The sequence below is a fragment of the Melospiza georgiana genome, chromosome 11 (assembly GCF_028018845.1).
Source record: "Melospiza georgiana isolate bMelGeo1 chromosome 11, bMelGeo1.pri, whole genome shotgun sequence".
NCBI classification, from domain to species: Eukaryota; Metazoa; Chordata; class Aves; order Passeriformes; family Passerellidae; genus Melospiza; species Melospiza georgiana.
Genome location: NC_080440.1, coordinates 7,059,870 through 7,082,022, shown reverse-complemented (window position 1 = coordinate 7,082,022; position 22,153 = coordinate 7,059,870). Strand labels below are relative to the sequence as shown.

Below are 22,153 nucleotides of genomic sequence, written 5' to 3'. Positions count from 1 at the left end.
CCGGGGCAGCGGGTGCCAGGCGGGGTTGTGATGCGGCCGTTGTTTTTGTAGGGTCGCGGGGCCGAGGTAGCGAGGCGGCCCATGGAGCCGGGGTACGCCTGGCAGGCGGCGTAGTCTCGCTCGCCCCCGCTCCTTTCGGCCGCTTTGTTAGCGCGAACACAAGCGCGCCTCACCTACACGGTGAAGAGGAAGGCAGCGCTCCCCGCACAATAATGGGCACCCGGGCGCTGCCCCCCGGGCCGCCGCAGAGGTGAGTCGGCGCCGCCGCAGGGCCGCAGGTTCCCCGCGGGGAGGAAGCCGAGCGAGCGGGCGGGCTGACAGCGCCGCGGCGCTGCCTTAAGAGCGGGGCGCCACCTTAAGCGGCCGCTGACTTTTCTCGTTACATTGTAGCAGCGGAAAGAATGTCGGCGCGGGCCGCGGGTGACGTCAGGAGGGAGCAGCGCGGCGCGGCCGCCAGGCAGCGGCAGCGGCGGCCCCGCCACGGCGAGGGAGGAGGCGGAGGAGGCGGGAGCGGCGCCGGCCCCGCCGCCACCGCAGCGGCAATGGCGGCCGTCGGGGAGCGCAGGTCCCTGCCCAGCCCCGAGGCGATGTTGGGGCAGCCCTGGAGCCACTGGGTCGATGCTGCTAAACTTCACGGGAACGACGGTGAGTGGCCGCCGAGCACCGCCGCCCCCACCCCCCTCCCCCCGGCCGTGCCCGGCGCAGCCCGCGGGTGCCCCGGGACGGCACGGCGGGGCGCCGGGCCCGGCGGGGAGCCCGGGTCCGTTCCCACCCCCGGCGTTCGCGGCCGAGTTCGTTGTGCGGTGCGCGCCCCCCGGGCGGGCTCGGGAGCGGCGCGGAGCGGGCAGCGCCTGCCCCAGTTCCTGTAATCCGGGACACGGTGCGAGCGGCTCGGAGCCGGTCCCCGGAGCCCGGCACCTCCTGCCCTCGATTGAGCCGCGCCGTGGGGCGGGGAGCTCCCGCCGCAGGTGAGGCATCCCCGCCGCTGACAGCGGCTCCGGGGCCCAGCAGCCCTCGGTCCCTCCGGTTCGTGTTTACGGTGCCCACGGGGGAACGGGCTACAGGTCACGAACGGGGGTCAGTCCTACCCTCGGGCTTTTCCATGGATTGAAATCTTGTGGCTTTTTGGTTTTAGGAACAGCATTAGAAGAAAGTTTCAAGGAATACGGGAGAAACCGAGAAGCAATGCGACTTTGCCGAGAAGGTGAGTGCAATTCATTCTTGAAGAAAAGTGCAAGAAGTTTTCTTCCTCATAACTACTTAGCAGAGGGGCAGGCACGGGAAAGAGAAAGGGTCAAAGTTTCCTGTCGGTTTGGATTTAGGACTGGTGGCCTGTCAGTGACTGGTGTTATTAGCATTATTATTAAATTATTACATATTTTGAAAACTACGAGTTAGGGCATAGTCTGTCCTTACTGTGTTTCTATATGTTGTTTGTTTTTTTTTCTTTAGACTATAAATAGTCCTAAGAAAGCTCAGTGACCAACACTGATAAAATCTTCTCTCGAGATACAATATTTTTTATTCTTGGTATAATCCATGTTAGTATTTCTATACCAATCCGTCCCTCTGTCATGTCATTGTGTTATGTTTATTGCTTGGTACTCTGCTAAATGAGAGTGACCTTTCACCTGTGATTAGCAAAAGCCCATTACGGCCTAGTTTCTTGCAAGAGTAACAATGCTACTTGGAGTTGTAAGCAGATGATGAATGAAAGCTATAGATTATTATTTACTTTCTAACAGGCAGTGGAAAAAAGGAAGTGATGAGTGTGGTTTATTATGTTAATTTTTGTTTGTTTGTTTTTCTAGTTCAATGATTGTTTTAGAACAGAGAAAGTTTTAGAACCTTTCTTAATATTGCTGGTTCTTGGTTCACTCCGAGTGCCTGAGACGTGTGCCAGAGAACAGGCCCAGCTGTTTTAAATACTAGAGCAGTTAGACCCAAGTCATTTATTTGATGCTGTAGAAATGGAAGACTGAGTTTGTAGACATGGTTTACAATCCTGGGAAGCAGAACTTGCCAGCGACCTTAGGAGATGATTTGATTCAGCACTTACTGACTGGTGAGCTGCAGGCAGCAAATGAAACCTAAAGCAAGGTGGCACAGGCAGGCAGGGTTGGGAGGCACTGATCCATGTTGAGCCTGAATCAAAATGGCTATTTTTTGTACCATTCCCAGTGTTGGTAAAATTTGGAAAGTGCATTTTCTAGGGTCAGAGTCAGTGGTCAGGGGCATGGAAGAAAGATGCAATAGGCGGCTGTGCTGCAGCGTGCAGATTCACTTGTGTTGTTTTGCCATCTTCTTAAGTGTATCTGTGAGTTCTTAGGCACTTGAAAAACCACTTCATTACTTCATTGCCAAGTTCCAATCTAATCATTGTGCTGGATATGTAATTCATTTTTCTGAATAGGCAAATCATTCAAATGCTAAAAAAGCATTTACAACAATAAACACGCACATTATCCTAGTGAAGATTTTACCAATAAGGATTTTCAGACATTTGCTCTTATTTCTACCTCTTAAAATGCAAGCATCTAAGGTTTCCAGATTCTAAAGATTAGCTGGCAGGGTAAAGAATAATCTATCCTATTTTTTCCCCACTGGAGAGAGATCATGAAACTGTTTTTGTGCAGGCTGACCACTGAGACACAGCTTTTCTGCACTGACTCCAACCATGTGAATGATTTGTAGGGTTGTGAGTTGAAGGAATTTCATAAAATACTTTGAGAATTAAAAGTGAAACTTAGTAGCCCTGTCAGGCTTCCAGAAGTCTATTTATTTTGGTTGCTTTATGACATATGAATGAGACACTGACTTGGCATATACCTGTAGCTGGCCTGTAGGGAGCTTGGCCTACTGCAAAATAGAGCTAAAATAGAAATAATTAAGTTTAGATTAACTTAACTTAAGGAACTAGGGGAGCAGCAAACATGCCAGCATATGTATGTGTTATCAAATAAAACTTTGAAAATGCTGAAATTATCCATTTTCCCAGGAAGAATTTTGCATTCAAAATTGAGGAAGAAACATTTATAAAGTAATTGGACTTTCTAAACCTTGGTTCTTAACAGAGAAAGGTGAACCAAAAGTATAAATTTTGTGAAATCCACTTTAACCTCAAGACTTTTGTCGTGGTACCCCACAGTATTTTAAATACAAGTAACAACAGAGCTCCTTGTGTAAGAAAGTTATTTCTCTACAGATTGGGAGTTGACTCTAAGGCCCAACTTCACAAAAGGATTTCAAGGTTATTTAGGCTAATTTAACCTTGCATTGCAACTCTTCCAGTTTGCATAAAATAATTAAATATTCATGGCCTGGAGAGGGAGCAGAAGAAGGAACATGACTTTACTGCCCACATATTAGAATTGGGTTCAAAACCAAGAACCATTTTCTTTATTTACCAATTGTCAAGCTCCCACTGGCCTGTGTCCCCACTGGGCTATGGATGGTGGTTGTTTCTTTTCCCATGTGCTGTTCTCTGCATCTCCTGATGGGAATGGCTTCATCCTCAGCATACCTAGTGGTAAGAGGTGGATTTCAACCTCACAGCCTTTCAGCTGAGTTTGAGTCTCCTGAATGAAGAGTGAGTGTTCCTCTTGTAACACTAGAAAAGGGGCTTTAACATTTGCCAGCCTCTCCTTTTGTTGAGCTTTAAAGGCAAAGAATGATGGATGCTATTTTAAAGGAATAAAGGAGGATGTAACTGTATAATTTCAGGGCAATATTTGCAAGCAGTGGAGAGAGGCAGGATTTCAGACACACCTTTGTCATTGGCACTTTCTGTGTGCTGATCAGGCAGCTCCTCTCTCAGCATTTTAGTGGTTCTGAAGCCTGATGAGTCCTTAATACCTGTTAATGATGTTAGTTCCATGCAGGGATCAGGAAACATGTTTGTTTTTTTCTGTATCTAACCCTCCTTGTCATAACCAAGCTTGCATTGAAGTAAGAACTAGAATTTGAGTTTGGGCTTCCCTAACTCCCAGTGTTTGTATCTCATACTTCCATGTTTCTTTTTCACTGCTCTTACATGCTTTCTGTTCTGCTAATACATAATATTAAATCTTTCTGTTGGGATCCTCACTGACCTTCATCAAAGTGAGAAACTGACAGGACACTTTCCTATATGTTGCTTCTTGAGACAGTAACAGTCCCCACTGAGCTTTGATGTAGAAATCAGCTGCATGAGTAAGGTATGGGCCCAGTGGACTTGACTTGCTCTTGGTATGGAAAATCCCAGGAGATGGAAGTGAGAGAGGGATACCCAATGGGTTGGGAAGATTTTACTTTAAAATAAGCCTTGAACTTTACTTTGACTTTATATACCGATACCTTCTTCTGCTGAGCAATCCTATCAAGGTAAGAACATGTTAGAAGCAATTGTGCTCATTAGTTATTTTCATATGTAATTGATGTGACAGAATCTCTTGGCTCATGCAGTCACTTAATTACTTACTGCTTTGTGAAGCAGCTGAAGGTGTGAATCCCCTGCCACTCACTTGTGCTGTGATGAAGCAAGGATAGCATGTTGCATTGTAATATGTAGATGAATTCCAAAACAGCAAGGCAGAAAATCTCATCCTCTTCATGCATTTTTCCTGTATTTTTAAATGAAACTTTGCTGAAGTGCATCTTCTAGACTTGTGTGATAGTGGGAGCAAGTGCCATCAGATGCAGCCAAAATGTTTTCAGTCACTCAGTTCATCTTGGAGGTGCAGTAGATCTTAAAAGGAATTTGATGTGTCTGTAGTACCTGACATTGTTTGATTTGAAAAAAAATTATTCTTTCATGTCAAACCTCATAATCAGTGCTTAAAACAGTTTTTCTGGAGATCCTTGCTAACTTGTGCTGAATTTAGTTTGCTTTTAAGGATTTTTCTAGCCCATTGTTGCAAAGAGCATCTCTAAATAGAACTGTGCCTGTGAGTGTAGAGTTCATGCATGGTGACTTTGGCAGGCTTCAGCAGAGGCAACTGTTGCTTCTTGCAAAATTTAACAACAGGTTGGCTCATTTTGCTCTGTCAAAGAGTAGAGAAGCAGTGGATAGAAACAGTGAGGACCAAAGTTGTTTATTGGGGCTGAGGGCCTAACCCTCTCCCACCACCAAGGAACTCTTGACTCTCCCTTCAACCAATTGCTAAAGGTTGTCATGTATGTTCCTTTAAATAAAACAAAAACATGGGGAAAAAATCCAAAATAAGAAACCTAAAACCAAGCCATCCCCACCCCCAAATCTGTATTTGAGAGTCAGAGAGATACAACCCATGTACATCATCATTAAATGCACCATTACTTATTAATTTGTGCAACCCCTTTGAAGTGGTTGGGATAAAAGTCTCTTGTATTCTTATACTGGCTCATAAACTAACTTTGAAATACTTAAAATTATAAGAAAAGAAACCATGGCATCTCAGATGGGAAAATGAAAGCATGGGGAACAGAAAAAAAAGATTTGGCTAGACAATTTAAAATTGATGGTTTTTTTTTTTAATTTATTCAGTGCATGCTGAAACTATGTCTTTACTAGATCTTAAGCACCTCATTCTTTCAGTTACACACACAGCCCCTTTTTTAGTTTGTTTGGGTATTTTTGTGTGTGTTACATCGTTTGAGAGGTGAATCCCTTGCTGCTGTCTATTTCAAGCACTTCACTTGTACTGTCACCATAACTTAGAGTTAATTGGCAACAAAGTAGAGGAGGAGGACAGGACATGTGTAACCTGCGTCCCAGGTCAGAATTGGTGTTGGCTGTGGGGTGATGTAGCAGAGTACCAGTCTTGCAGCTTTTAGAATATTCTGTCTTAATAAAGCAAGCAGTGAGTTTCCTGTGGGAATGCAGATTGTCAGTTTTTAGTGGGCACCTTCAGAAGGCACTCTGGAAGGTTTAGTGAAAGTAGGAATTAGTCAGGAGAGCAGGTGGGAGCAAACTCTGTTCAGCGTTGTGTCACCTGGTAACAGCTGAACTTCTGGTCTTTGACAGTTAATATATCTTGGGGATAAAATAAAAAAGGCTCTGTGTACCTCTAGGGCATTCAGCAGAAGCTTTGAGGCTTGATTATATTAATTACTATTAATGGAAGTTACCAGAGCTGTGACAGTACTAAGAGCCGTGTGATGAACCCTTGTTCTTCTTGAGCTCTTTCTGGGCAGGGCTGAGCAGTGAAATCCAGGCCTGGGAGGCTCACTAGAAGCATCTTTATCACATAGACCCAAGGTCTAGAATTTTCCCAGCAGCAGGTCCCATAAATAATTAAAGCACTGCTGAAACTTCTGTTCCAATATTAAGTTGTAAATACAAGTAAGACACAGCATCTTATTTCAAATTTAAATTTGTTTTTATTCAGCCTTGGGAGGTGCTTAGTCGAGTTGATTTTTTGTTGTGTCAGATCATATCAGAGAGATGCTTAAAGGGCTCTGTAATCCTTGACTACCTGCAAATACACTTGTGAGAATTTTTAATAATTTGAAATAAATTTTTTAAGGTAGCAGTACAAGGTGCTATGCTTCTTTTTTTGCATTCTGCATAGCTCATCACAGTCTGTAATCAGATAAATCTCTTCTTTATTTCATTGCATTTTAATTGATTATTTACACAAATAGTTTTAAGGTTTTGTGGACTGGTTATCGTAAAACAATTACAGGGAGACTTTAAAATTGCATTGAACTGTTTAGGAAGATTGTGGAGGTTTTATGAGATTGCTTGAAAAAAATGCAATTTGAAAGGATGCTTCTGAAATTGCAGTGATTGGCCCTAATTTTTTACTTGGGTCTTTTTTTCCTTTAAATCTAAGTTCTGTTTACAATATTTAATTATTTCTGATGGGATGAGTCAGGTGTTATAAATAGAATATTGTGATGTTAGACTGCAAGTTAGAACTGTGTCATCTCATATGTTTTAAAGATACTTGGCAGGTTTTAGGTATTACCATAATATTAGTGTGGTGTTGCAAGGCCTTGGGGACTTTGGCTGGAAGTGCAGCCTCAAGACTGTCTTGATCTGTCCATAATATGTAAGGAGGCAGGATATTTTCTTTTTTATGAGAACCTTTTGAAATAGTTGTCTGTACACATACATAACAGTCAGGAATTCACTGTTATCTAATCCTTCTTAAGTGGTATGTATGATTAGCTAGGTTATCCCTGTGCAGAAGAGGTGATGTCTTGGTAATACTTAGTTAAATATTGGTTTTTGTGGTGTTTCTATGCTATATTTAACAACAAAAATGCAGTGAGAAGAAGAGTGTAATAAATATGTAGAAATGTGACTTCATTACAAGATAGTAACTTTGTCATCTAAGTAGAGCAGGAAAGACAAAAAGGCTTAGTGAAGGATACTTTTAAATAAATTGGGTTAAGAGGATGCAGATTACTCTCTGTAAGGTAACTATTTTAAAAGGTATTTCTTCCATTGCAGCAGATCTATAAAAGTGAATGTCTCCAGTTCTTACAGCTCTCCTGGCTGTGCCCAGCCTGTGGCTGGAGCTGCTGAAGGTTGTCTGGGGATAGGTGTGGTCTCTTGTCTCTTACAAGACAGAAAAGATTTCATCTTTCACAAACCATTGTAATATTTGACTTGTAATTAACTATTCTAAATAATCTCTAGGATGCTTGAAAATTGTTTCTCCTCCTGTGTAATGAATGAAATAAATCACTGCTGTGAAGTTCCCCATATGTACAATATTCAATGTTATTTCCTAGGCATTCTTACAAGGTAGGTGACAGCACAGAGATGAATAGAGCTTTAAACTTACATTTCAAGTTTTTTAGCAGCAAGTGTTGAATTCAAAGTCTAATGTAGCAGAGTAGCATGATTATAAAAGCAGTTGTCACAGAAGGCAATAAATTTATTGTAATTTGTGTTCCCACTGCTAGAAGGCTTTTCTCAGTGAAAATCCTTCCCTGCTTGTGCAGGCTGTGTGCAGCTGTGAGCCAGGACTGGTGCAGGTGCCTCTCACTCTGCTTCTTGTGGCAGGTCAGACAGCCTGGAAAGCCCAGGTACTACAGGGTATGACAGGATGTGACTTCATCAAAGTAAACTGCACATGCAGCTGCTCCCACATGGCTTGGAGTCATGATTGCTGGGTTGGAAATGGCAAATACTCTGGGCTGTTGGCTCAGCTAGATTAGAAATACTCAAATGCTCAGTTAGTTGTGTGTGCACATGCCCATCAGCCCTGTGGAATAAGCTGGTTTGTGGTAACATGTTCCAAATGAGAAAGATGGTTTATTTATTTACAAGCTCACCCCCACCCTGCTCTCCACTTCTGATAGCTTTGGCATAGCCCACAGATAAACTTCATTGGTGATACAAGGGGAAAAGGATAATTGATTACGTCTTGTTTTTCTGCTGGGGGGATTATAACAGGCAGAAAACATGCAGTGTTCTTGATCTGCTCTTCCTTCTGTTGCTAAGCAGAACTTGAATCTTCATCAACTGTCTGTAATGCAACAGAAAATGCAGCTTTCTCAACTGGCACTGAAAAAATATGTACAAAAGAGCTGAAGGACTAAAATCCTGTAGGGAGCAATTGAGTTTAAGTCCATATTGCTTTGGTTCTGAAATCTAGAGCTCTCATTGTTTTCTTTGCAAGTAAGTTGGTTGGATGCTTTCTCACTGATACAGTTGCCTGGAAGTCCTACAGCAGCTTGCCTTAAAATGAAGTGTGGAGGCTTTAAAGAGTTAAATTTGAAAATCAAGTCCTTTGATAAATACACAGTAAATTGGATGTTTGCTTTCCATGGACATCAAATTCTGCTGTATTTTACCCTTCATAAATTTAACTTTCAGTTTATGTTTTGTTCATTGACTGCCTAAGTGGTGTAGTGGATGCTGTGGGTAGGAAGATGAGAGTTCTGATGGTTTATTAAATGTTACCTGGGGATGTGGGGTCTTGCTGTGAGCCACTGAAGTCAGCAGAGTTTTTCTTGTGACTGGAAGGAGAATGTAGGATCAGGTTGTGGGGCTCAGTGGGTGAGAGAGGAGACAGCCATGTTCACTGCAACCTCACATCAGACAGACACCAAAGGTACTGCACTATGCAAACATTTAATTGTCAGTCCCTAGATAGTACAGCCATGGCTTTGTCAAGGTGTATGTACCCTAAATTACACCCTCTGGCTATTGTTTCAGGCAAAACTACAGAGGAAAATCTGTATCAGTTTACACCTAGGGTGTGGTTCTACAATCTTTTTTTTTCCTCCTAGTAATGCTGGATTAAGCAGCTCCTGTCTCTGCTGAGTGAAACACTTGTGAAATAATAGTTGTATTCTAACTGCAAAGTTGTTTCCAAAACAAGTTGATGGCTGCTTAAAGGAGAACCTTAATTTTCCATCATGTGTTTGGTCTGGAAATCTAGAATCCATAGGACTGTGCTTAATTATGGATCTTTTGAGAGTGACCCTCATCTGATTTTTTCATGTCTGCCTACAAGACTGTATAGCATAATAGATCTTGTGTCTTGGATATCTTTGAGTGTTAAAGATGTCATGTCACTGGATGATAACCACAGTGTAAATCGGGACCAGTTGTAAAATGTGTGTTGTAAAAACTAAACAAGTAAAAACTAGTTGTTGTTATTATTATTATAGTTAGTATTCTTTTAAAAAATTATTTTTTTTATAATTAGTTATATCAGGAGGCCAGGTAGTAGAAATTGGAAGTTTTTCTAACATTTTTGAGGTGGTTCCCAGTAACTCTGTGAACTGGAGAAAATGCCATTTGAATTTGTGTTACTCTGCTGAACAAGACTCATTTATTTTTATCTTTTACTGTTACAAATTATGGCAAAAGGAGAAAGAAGCATCATTTATACAGTATACATAAATGTGTTCCATACAAAATACTCTTTTTATCCCTTCAGAAGAAATCTATACTTGTGTGGAATATCCAGAAGCCTCAAATGCTGCAAAGAATTGGGTTAACTGGCAGTATTTTTGATGGGTATGTCAAAGGAATAGAAAGTGTTCCCAATAGTCAGGCAGTGTGGGTGTTGGATTATTGAGACAGCCATATAAAATAATTTGGAAAGCACTTTTCAAAATAATACATTTTCCAAAGTATTTCTCCACTTTTCCCAGGAAATGTTAAAATCACGTATTTCATTCCTGTTCAATTAGAGTGACTCTAGCAATATATTAAAGGAGTTTAACTTGCCTCTGACAACTAGAAGGCTTTGCTAGGCTTTGGTTTATAACAAATATAATTTTGGGATTTAGGATAGTGTCATGGTTTGACAATGGCCCAATGCCAGGCACCCATGACAGTCACTCACTCACCCTTCCCTGCTACAGCTGGGCAGAGGAGAGAAAAATTTAATGAAGCCTTGATGAGTTCAGATAAGGACCAGGAGAAAACACTCTAAGGGCAAAACAGGCTCAACTTAGAGGTACAAAGTGAATTTATTACTAATGAAGACACAGGAGGATAATGAGAAGTAAAATAAGTCCTTAAACACCTTTTCTTCCCCCAGCCATTCCCTCTTTCTCACCCATAGCAAAGCGGGACAGGGCATGGGGGTTTGGTCAGTTCATCACTGAGGTTTTGTTTTGCTGCTCCAGGAGAGGAGTCCTTCCCCTGTGAGGCCGTGGGGTCCCTCCCATGGGGGACAGTTCCCTGTGAACTTCTCCAGTGTGGCTCCACTCTCACCAGCAGCAGCCCCACAGCACCTGCAGCAATGTGAATTCCCCCAGGGGCACACAGCCCTCCCCAAACTGCTGCAGTGTGGGTCACCCTTCCATGGGGTGCAGTCCTGCAAGGACAGGAGGCTCCAGACTGGAGTCAGAGCCCTCTCTCCACCTGGGGTCTCCCATTGGATCCCAGCCTCCTCCTGGCACCCACCCACTCCAGCATGGGCAGCTCCCCCTCAGGCTGGGGGTGGATCTCTGTGTCCCCTGTGGATCCCCAGGGGCTGTGGGTGGATCTCTGTGTCCCCCATGGATCCCCAGGGGCTGGGGGTGGATCTCTGTGTCCCCCATGGATCTCTGCATCCCTGTGGATCCCCAGGGGCTGTGGGTGGATCTCTGCATCCCCCATGGATCTGTGGATCCCCAGGGGCTCAGCTGCCCCACCATGGTCTCACCATGGCTGCAGAGGAATCTCAGCTCTGGCTCCTGGAGCACCTCCTGCCCCTCCTTCACTGGCCATGGTGTCTCCATGTTGTTCCCTCACATGTTCTCACCTCCTCCTCTCCTCTGGCTAGGAAAAAACTGTGTCCCACTTTGTTTTGATTTTCTTCTCCAATCTGTTATCACAGAGGTGTTACCAGCCTTTGTGACTGGCCCAGTTTTGGCCAGCAGCATGTCCATCCTCAGAGCATCAAGGACTGGCTCTGCTGGGCATGCTGGGCATGGTGGCAGCTTCCAGCAGCTTCTCACAGAGGCCACCTCTGTGGCTGCCCCAATACCAAAAACCAGGCTGTGCAAAACCAACACAGATATTCAGATAATTTGTTTTTTAAAACATAGTCTGTGTTTGAAGGTGTCTGTTCTGCTCAGCTAAGAGAGATAGCAGTCATCCTGCTTTCACTGGTACTAAATAAAAGTATTTAAGAGGAAAGGCCTAAATTAATTTTCTGATAGGCAACATTTACATCATAAAAGTACTTAAAGATGAGTTCCCAAAAGCAAATTTGTTTTTCATTTCTGTGAAGTTGTGTTACTCTAACCAGCTGTCTAGAAATCTTGCTTTTTAAGGAACTTATGTTCCACATTGTAGTTTGTAATTTATAGAGGAGAAATTTTGAGCCAAATTCAATAGATCTGTGTTACCTACCAAAGGCAGTGTAATATGTGCTTATAATTCTTGTCCTAAATACAGGGCTGGGGCTTTTTGTGGCCAAGTGATTGAGGGAAGACTTCTTCTACCAATTGTGTTGTGAGATTTTTAGGGGGAAATATCAATGTCTGAGCTGTACCTGATACAGTTTGATTCTGGTTTGTATCTAGGCTGGCCAGAGCCCTCTCCTTGTGTGATATGTCTTCTGCAGAACCTGCTTTAACACCAGCTGACTGTGCCTGGCTCTTTCAGCACCACTGTTTATATGGAGTGTTTGGAGAAGTCCTAAATGCATCAGTCCTTGTTTGGGAAGTTCCCTTTTCATTCTGCCTGACTCCCACCTTGTGCCCTGAAATGTAGGGACAGAGACCACTGTGTCATTTGCTGGAATAAAACTTATAAGTTCCTTTTCTTGTTTTTATGGCCTGAATTTAATGATCTGAAGTGTTAGCTTGATACTCTTGGAGATAAGAATACTATTTTTATCCTCAGAGTAGAGCACAGGAGTAAAATCTTCACTGTGCTGTCAACATGTCTCATCTGAAGCTTGTTTACAACTGCTTGGGATGCAAAAAGGGTTCTCTGTGCAACAGTGCAATTCTCTGTCCTCCTGCTGACACCATCCAAAATTCTCATGGATAACCACAACAATGTGAAGAAAGGGCCCTGTCCCAGGAAAGGGCAAAAATCACAGCCTGGCTGGATGGTGCTCTTCATTATGAAATAGGAAGACATGATGGAAGGGTGCAGCATCAGCAGTTTTATTTATAATTTAATCCCTCCAGGACTTTTCCTGCACTTGGTGAGCGAGGCCTAGCAGGGAGCGTGGCGTCGTTTGTCATCGCCGTGCCCGGGGTGATGCCACTGACTCATGGGAGCATTTGGGGTGTCCCTACTGTTATGGTGGCCTGGCAATGCTCTTTCTTGGACTCCTTTGGCATTTTTCCCCACGTGTTCCACACTGTTGCTGGAAGCAAAAGCTTTTGAGCCATTTCCAAACCCAAAGCAGTGCATTGTGGGCCAGGCTGGGAGGACTGGATCAACAAGTTTGGCAGCAGCAGCTTTGGCTTCCTGCCTACCCTGGATAGGCACCAGTAGAGATTGCCTCAGTCTCCCAGTGAGTCTGAGCTGAGGATCCCAGCCTAGGTCCTGAAAATGGTGTGTGCACAACTGCTGTGCCTGGCAGAGGAGCTGCCTCTGTTGTAAACCGTGGCTTGGTTATCCTGGGTATGTTTGCAGTAGTTATCTTTTATCTGCTTCAGGAAGGTGGATGTTCTATTTGTTTTCAGTGTACTGGAGGGTGGTAAACTCTACAAATTTGTTAAAATATCAAAGGATCCTGTTTACCTTTCAGTTTTCTGTTGTCTATTTAATCTTAGTGTTTTCATCCTGAGTCATCCAGGGGCAGTTATCTGGTGCTCTGAAGTGTCCTTTTCTGGGTGTTTTTGAAATACCAACTCTGTGTTCTTTGTTGTGCCTTTTCCTTAATATTGACCCCATGTGTCTTCTGTGATTTTCCCTTTGCAAACAGGCTCAATCTTGTAACACAATGCATCAGGAGCATTTCTTGAGGTCTGGGTCTTTCCTGGGGGAGCAGGACACCACTTGCCTGTGTCTCATTGCACAGTCATGCTCTGAATATGTCTAATCTTAAAACCAATAAACCTGATTACATAAGAAGCACAACAGTCATCCTTATGCAGATTCATGTCCTTTTTGACATGAGATGTCTAGAAATTAAAGCTGGTGCCTATTTCACTACTTTTTCCTTAGAGTAGAGCATTTTGCTTCCTAGCTGGCCTAAGAAAGGGAGAAAAGTTCTTTTTTTCACCTCCCACTGTGGTTTAGGTCCATTCATACATATCCAATACTTTCTTCCCAAATGTAATGAGTACTGCTGTCTGCAGAGAGAGCAGAGGAGGGAAGTAGTCTTAGAAGTATCTGTCAAAAATGTGAGTTGGACCAAACCAACCAAATCAGAACATTAGGTAGTCTGAGCAAATTCTTTTCTCCTTTCCTTTTATTGTGCTCTGCTGAAGGTGTTACTTTCTGTGTACATCACAAGTGGTTCTGGTTATGTTAAAGAGGCCCAGACCATGAAAGAGCAGAAAAACTACTTTAAAACAGTTCAGTCCTTTCAGATCTTCTGCATGTATAATATGATCTAAATGATCTTAATTTTTTAATGCATCTTAATTTAAAAATACTACAAGATGCAGTCCTTCCCAACCCCTTTCTGTTGAAGAGTGAAATTGGTGATTTCAGTAGTGGAGAGATAATACCTGATGCAGATTTGTTCACCCTGTTGTTTCAAAGTCTCTTTTTTTTTTTCTTTTTCTTTCTCTGTAACACACATATCATGTATTTTATGTGTAATGTTTGGAGATGGAATTTTGGAAGATTTTGTGGAGACAGGCTCCAAAAATAAAGCAAATATCTCCTAACAGTGAAGAAATACATCTTGGAATATGGATAGCAATGGGTTTAATCTAAAGGGGAGGTGACATGCAAACCTAAATTTCTTCTTTGGAACAATTCAAAATTCCATAACAATAAAAAAAATGCACTTCCACAAAGATTTTTTAGGCAGAACTGTGTTTGTGTTATATCACAAATAACCAGTAGTGAAATTACTGACCTTATTCTGTCAATGTGTAGCCTGATTTTTTTTTTTCCCTGCTTACCTATTTAATTCATATAACTCTGTGTCAAAGGGCAACTAGCATGGGTTTAAAGCCTAACCCTTCTGAACAGGTGGGTCCCCTCTTGGAAGGAAATCTCTGATGACAGTAGCGCTCTGCATGTGCTGGAATATGTCAACTGTAAGAAGTAAAGACTCAGAGTTTACCAGTTCCTCAGCTAGAGAATTGAAATAGTCATATTTCTTTGTCTAAAAGTATGCAATAGCCAAGTTCAAAATACTCTGTGTAACTACATGTGTGTTCAAATACATAACAAGTAAGTTAGCCCTTTTACTGCACTATAACAACAAAAGCACTGTTTTATTTTACACTTTATCTTCTGAGCTTATTAACTATCACAGTGCTGTTGGGGTTTTTTTGCTATAGTACATTTATATTCTTGTTGCTGTGCAACTTACATTATTTTTATTTTTTTTATTGTGTCAAATCAAGTCCCAGTAAATCTGCAAAGCAAAGTAAATTTTACTGAAAAAACTAATAGTGCCTGCCAAATTGAGAGGAGTGAGGAAGTGTAAGCTGGTATGTGAAAATCAACAGGCATCAGTTTCCTTATGGCTATATGAGGCATGATTGAAACAGTCTTATTTTTGAGGTGGATGTTCCAGTGCATGGAGAAAATGGGAGTGGTAGGGGTGGGGTGGTTTTAGGTGGTTGGCTTGCCTAATAAAAGAAAATATTGATATACAATTCAGTTGACAGGTCCTGTGTGTTGTTTTCCTTACTTTTTTTTTTTTTTTTTAACATGCTGATTTGCTCCCTCAGGTATCAGGTGCATGATGTTAAAAGTGGACAGAGTGTTTTTTGCACGAGTATGTGTTGTCTTTGCACAATTAAGGAATTAACACCTTGCTGCTGTCACACAGGAGTTGGGGCTGTGGGCCAGCAGGGAAGAGAGGGAAGAGGTGGAAAGATGAGCACTGTGCATGTCCCAGGTAGCAGGGAAAAAGGTGCACTTTATTATTGCTAAATTTTGGGGTGTTCTATCACAAGAGATGTAGTTGTTGTGTTCCTCCAGCTCCCACTAGTAAGAAAATGTGTAAATGGAAGTGGCTGTCACTGCTGTGCTCTGTCACTTACTGAGTTACAGGCAGCACCAGTCACAGGGCTGGATGAGGACAGTCACACAGGAAAGTGGCAAAAGTGCCACCCTTGTGCCAGGTTTGTTTTCCCTTAAAAGCATGCCTAGGTAGGAGATGGGAGGGGCTGAGGAGCCTGGAACATGTTCACCACTTGCAGTCACGTCGTATCAAAATACTTCTGCAGCTTTATGTAAACTGTGAGTTTAGGTTTAAATAAAACAAACTTCCTTTTTCCTACTCCAGAAGTACAGCTGCTGCAGAGTACACGGAGTGCTGTGTGTGAAACAGGAGAAAAATACCAAACCTGTTGATGTTAGAACAATTCATACTTGCAGTGTGCTTCAGGCTGTGACTTAAGATACATTTTAGAATATTCTATGGGTGATTTATTTCAGTTTAATTGAGGCTGTGTTTGACTAGTGGCTTATCCAGAACTTTTCTCCCCCCTCATGGTAGGTTTTCTGCATAATAATTGAAGTGTTTCTGTGTACACTTTCATATTAGCTTAGTCCAGATTTTAATTTTACTGTTCAAATTATAGGGTTTTTATTCCCTGAATCCAGTTTCATTTTTGTGTCATAATTGCAAAACTCAATTCATTTTTGAGGGTTCCTTAAAGCTATTTTAGAATTGTTTGGGGTTTTTTACAGAAAAACATAAATAATAGTTTGTTGGCTTTCCCAAAATACAGCAGTGGCACTATGAGATCATGCCAACTAAAAATAATGCATGACTTTGAATGAAGATATCTTACATGACAAATTATGTGTTCAACATTTGTGTAATATACAAATTGGTTGGAGAAATTAAAAATATCTTTAGGCCTGAAAACTCATTAAAAAGCAAATGGGAATGGTTTTTGCAGATGACTGACTTCATTCAGGTTGCTGATGAAAAATTGATGTAACAGGATACTATGTGAGTGGGGAGACTTATAAAGCTTTTCAGATTAAAATATGCTACTTGTGTTTCATTGAGAAATTTACTCATCAGTCTTTCTGCAGACAATCTTCTGTAAGCTTCTTCACTGAAATTATTTATTATTCTGTACAATCAACTTAGAAAACCTGTTTAATAGCTTGAGTGAAGAATTTGACATGCGTTTTGTGTTCGATTTTTCAAAGAAATTAATTGTGTGCAGATGAATTCATATACAAAGAATTTAACTAAATACTTAGATGTCTACTTTAATATGCTTTATATATAATTACAGGAACACTGAAATCTTGGGAGCCTAAAATTAGAACTCCCAGCTGTGCAGTAGGCTGCAGGTGCACGTGTGCATGACACACTTCTCTTTGGTATCTGTTGCTCAGTTTTTATCCTTGGGTAAAAGACACAGACATTTCCCAGAACTGTTAAATTTTAGAGAGCTAAAATTTAGTGTTTCATTCTGCATCCTGGCAGAGAGAGGGAGGAAGGGCTCTGGGGGAATGGCTGTGCCTGCAGCCTTGCACAAGGATGGCTGTTTGGATCTGTATGTGCACAGAGGAGTGTTGCTGCCTGCAGCAGACCTTTCTGCTGGAGGTGAAGCTCGAGGGGATGGGGTTTTGGGAATGCAACACAGCTGCATCTCTGGAAAAGAGGTAGGTCATCCTCTGCCCCTTCAGCAGGGCAATCTGAATTTGGGAAAAGCAAAGTAAAATCTAGAGAGCTGTAGCTTTGGAAAGGCACACTGAACTGAGTTTTGAAAGGAGACTGAACAGGGAGGATGCCCCTTTTAGAGATGAACCAAGTGTTCTAACACTAGTAGAGATTTAATGACCGTGATCAAATCTTGTAATGCATCTCCTGTGCCTAGTTAAACCAGATTGTGGGCTTTTTTGGTCTTGAACTGAAAATCATTTCCCTGAGCCAAAACTTTGAGGTTTGAGGATTCAATAAAATGCTGGGTAATTGCTGTATTTGCTGAAGTAGAAAACACAGTCAAAACAGTTAATCAAGTCTTCAGCTGTTCCTTCCTTCAGCTGATCAATCAGCAACTACTCAGTGAAACAAAGTTCATGCACTTGTGCTCAGAACCCAAGGAGAGCTCTGCCTTTCAAATGTCCCCTCAAGCAGCTGGACTTCCAAAGCTGTATGTGCAGGAAATGTAAGTTATTTAATGTACAGAGTGGAGTTGGCAAGGAGTTTTAAAGATGAGTAATGTTGAAGAAAATACTTCAGCACTCTGAACCTAAATGAAACAGCTCAGATATGGGAATGTGCATTTGGTTTGTTTTATTTTGTATTAAAAGGCTGTTTTGTATCTGAGGCAACATGAGCATAAAGCTTATGGGAGAGATTTTTTTTTAAAACAGTGTTTCTGGGTGTAGATTTGATCATTTTATATTTTGTTCGTTTGGTTATATGTATGTTCTCTGCAGCCACAAATTGGTTAGGCCTGCACATATGGTTCATAAAATACTAGTGTTCTATTAATACCTAAGTGTTCATTACTTGAAATTTTGCAGAATACCCTCAAGTATGTTTTGCTAGAATCTCTTACTTTGGTTCCAAACTTGTGTAAACCAGAGCACTCTAATTTCTGTATGGGTTTAGTTATTTTGTTCACAATATGTGTTTAGAAATATTCTTCTTTTGTTATCATCTTGCATGGTACACAGTAAAAAGAGTGCAGTAGTTTAATTTTACGTCAGCATTGATAAGTATACAAAACCACATCTGTTCATGAATGATAAGCACTTGAGTGTTTCTCCAAAATAGTTTGGAAGATATTGTTTAGAAAATAATGGTTTAGCTGCAGAAAGTTAAGTATCTTGTGTATAAAAAGGAAGTTTCGAGGACCTAACTTGGATCACTTAATTTTTTTAAATAAAACATTCATATCAGTTAAAATGAGGACCTGTATTACTTTAAATAGATGAGAGCTTTACTTAAGATAACCAGGTTAGTTAAGATACATTGCAGTGCTGTTTGCAGCTGCCTCAGTTTGCAGCCAAGATTCTCCTTCTGCCTGAAAAATACTTGGTATTGAGACTTAATGTCAGTAATAGATTCAGCAGTGAATCTATTGCTTACCTGCTGTGCAGATTTCTTGGCAGAAGTTTCATTTTTTGGGCTGACTCCAAGTCTGGTGGTAACAGAGCTGAGCTTTCTCTCTGAAATTTGCCTGGTTTTGGTACAGCCTGTTTCATGTGGTCCTCAGTGCTGGTTAGTTGCCTTTCTTCTCCCTCCTCATGCCTCTTCCTCAGATCACAAGCTCTTAAAAATAGTAATTTGGGAGGTTTTGTCTGCTTTCACATACTAAATTACATGTTCACCACAGCCATAAAGGATAAAAAATATAAATATTTTTATTACTTTATCAGGATCTGACAGTACCTGAGACACGTGTTACAAGCAAATTATGAGAGTTATCACAAAATTTCTTTTCCTGCAAGATGTCAACTACTTTGTTACTACAACTGTGCTATTTTTTACCCTTTTCAAAAATTTCTCAGATGTTAGTGGAGAGTTGTGTTGTCTTCAATAAGAGAAGAGAGAGTTGTGTTGTCTTCTACTACTACAAGTGTGCCTGTAGAGAAAGAGATCTAGTAGTTAAGTTAAAAATATGCCAGCACGCCTTGTTTTTACCTTAGTGTGATCAAGACTAATTACCTTCTGATGAGAAGACAAAACCCAGCTAGTGCAGAGCAAATGTATTCAAGATAGCTGTTGGTGGACATAATTTAAACTTACTGTGAAGTAAATAGTTCAAACAATCCAGATTTTGGCAACATTTCAAAATAATGGGATCTATTTACAATTTCCTTATATAGTACTTGAAACAATTCCCTGATATCTTAATGTAAAACCTAGTAAATTGATAAAAGTTGGTGCATTTACTTAAGGTGGATTTCGATCAGACTCCACTAAAAACAAATTCTGTGTTTGGGAGGTTGTAAAGATAATAGGGAGTTATATTTGGGTTGTCAGTATAAATTTAATAGTGTAGGGCATTGTGATTTTAATGCATCTAATATTAACTATAGAGATTAATTTTTTTCTGGAAGTTTAACCAGGTTGGTGTAGTGCTGAAGGCATGTTGTGCTGTTCTGTGGAATCTTTGTAGCCAAAACATTTTACAGTTCACATCAGATATCAGCCTACAATGTCCATTGTCAAATTACACTTAGTGATGAGTAGAATGCACATCTTTGTTGTAAATCAGGCTTGGACTTTAAAACTAATCTTAATAAGCAGATGTTTTTGCTGAGAATGGATTTGGGAGAATGAGCATTAGCAATGCTCTGGCTTAAAAACATTTCTGCAGAACTTTTACATACTCCTTTTGCTTTTTTTAATCAAGCTTTCTATTCTTTTGTCATAACCTTGATAGTTTGTTCTTTGCCCTTTCACCTCTTGGTAGTTTTGCTTTCTCTTCCTCTCATTCAGTTTTCATTCTCCACCTTCTTTGAATTGCAGTTAGCAGACTTCTGGCAAATAGGAAACTGCTGTTCTGGTCTCTGCACACAAGCTGCCTTTACTCTTTTCCTCCAGCAGTTGCTGTCCTGGAGAGGATCTTAACCTCACTTCTTTTGATGATATTTAATTTCATTTCTAGAAGGGATGTTGTCTTATTAGATACTAGGATAGATGGACTGTGCAATGGTCCCAGTCTGAAAAGATGCAAGATTTATAGGAAATTTGATACATTTGGGGAGTTAGAAAAGAAAAATCCAATTAAAATAGATAGCTGTGGTAGTCACTGAAATCTAGTGGGTAATTAAATGCAAGCTGCTGGCCTGTTCTCTGAGGTAGTTTTAGCCTGTTTTATCTGTTCTGTTTTGTGTGATATTAAGTAATAGAAATGAGGGATTGAGAGTATGCAGGCATAGTTAGTTTTAATGAGCATGAGTTTCTTCAGTGTAGCTGTCCTGAAAGAGAATGCTGGAAATACTAAGAAATTATTCAATCATTTGTGTGTTTCCTCAATGTGTTTCAGAGAAGAAAAGATGGCAGATCAGTGTAAGAAAACTTTCCAGATGAGACATGCTGAGCTCCATTTTACTTGATGTACAGTATGCCAAATTAGCCATTATTGCTTTTTCTTTTTTTGTTAGAAAATGATGCTACATTGACCTTTTCCAAGTAAGGACCATTTTCCTTATTACATGCTCAGCAACTGATGCAGTTATCTCAGAATGGTGTATGGCATGGGCTTGTTCTGGTCTTGGTAAAGAGTGCAGTAATGCATCATTTAAACTTGTTTTTCTAAAAATTCAGTTACATTTGAAAGGAGAAGTGAATTCTGGAGATCAGTGTCTAGAGGCTTCCTATTATGGAGGTAAATGAAGTTGTTTTTTCTTTCTAGTGTTAATAGAATTAATGCAACTAACAGCTCTTATAATAGTATCTGTATGTTGATACTATATTTATGGAAAAATACATTGAAAATTTGAGGTCTTGATTTAAATTTTTAGTTTGACCTTGAAAAATATTCCCAGATGGAGAGAGTTAAATGAGCCCAGCTTTGAAAGAGGAACATATGAATCACAGTTGCCAGGCTCTTCCTTCAGAGGCACAGGCTTTGCAAGGTGAAGCATTTCAAAAAGTAATCTTCAAACCCAGAGTAACAGTGCATTGAGATGACACTGGTGAAATACCAGAAACTTCATTAGACTTCGAAACAGAGAATGTGCATGTCATGAAGTGGCTCAAGTGTAAAGTATTAGATGTTAGAATACCAACTGCACAATATATGTGAACTTTCATAAATGGCTCACAGGGGAGCAGAAAAATTGGGCATCCATTGCCTACTCCTGGTACATACTTACTGTGTAAGTTTTTTTAAACTGTTCAGTTAGTTGTTCTCTAGAATTTTCATGGTCTAATTTGTCACTCCCTAACACTGCCACATAGGTGTTTGTCCTGTTGGAACACAGAAAAAGTAGTAAGATTTCCCTAAATCCTGCTCTTGCCCTGCTCAACTAATGATATGAGGCACATTAAAGATGTGAGAGCTTACCTGCCTAAAAATGAGGCTCCTGGATTGGGAAGTGTGGGCTCAGGTCTCTTCCAGCAGCCTTAAATAATCTTGGTTGGGTCAAACTCCTTACAGTTTCAAAGCCATTGTTAAATTGCATTTAGGCCTCTGACCTTTGCTACTCCTTCATTGGTTCTGTTGAGATGTTGTTCTGGTATCAGTGCTGTAGGAGACCATTGTGGGGTACAAGATCTTTTGCATTGATTTCTGTGATGTGGCTGGAGTCTTGTGCATGAAATCCTTTGAAATCAGGTTGTGATTTGGTGTGTGCAGCAAATTCTTTTCTCTGTGTCAAGTGGTTTTACTCTTAGAATGGTCCTTTGTGAGTTTGTTTCTTTCTCCTGGCATTGTCATTGCTTTCTGTCACCTGGAGCTAAGATTTTAAAACTGAAGGTGTTTCACAGTGTAAAGGACCTTTGTAAATTATTCAGATTTCTTGGGATCCTCAAACTGAACTAGGAAAACACTTTATTTTTACATCAATTTCTGTCAATTGTCTCAGTTACCATTTAAAATTGCAGTTCTGTATTGCCAGCAATATTCATGGAAGGTTTCTTAGAGTGACAGCACATGGATGTGGTGTCTCTGACTCGTCTGAAGGAATGCTTTGTCTTGCACTGTTAACAAT

The 22,153-nt window shown here is 41.0% G+C and overlaps 1 protein-coding gene across 1 annotated transcript in view; it reads left to right on the top strand.

The window, feature by feature from the left end:
* Positions 1-401: 401 nt before the first annotated feature.
* ATXN7 (ataxin 7) overlaps positions 402-22,153 on the top strand; it is a 60,255-nt gene continuing 38,503 nt past the window's right edge. The window contains exons 1-2 of the mRNA XM_058031764.1: positions 402-645; positions 1,136-1,204. Coding sequence (XP_057887747.1) covers positions 402-645; positions 1,136-1,204 — 313 coding nt within the window. The remainder of the gene's footprint in view (positions 646-1,135; positions 1,205-22,153) is intronic.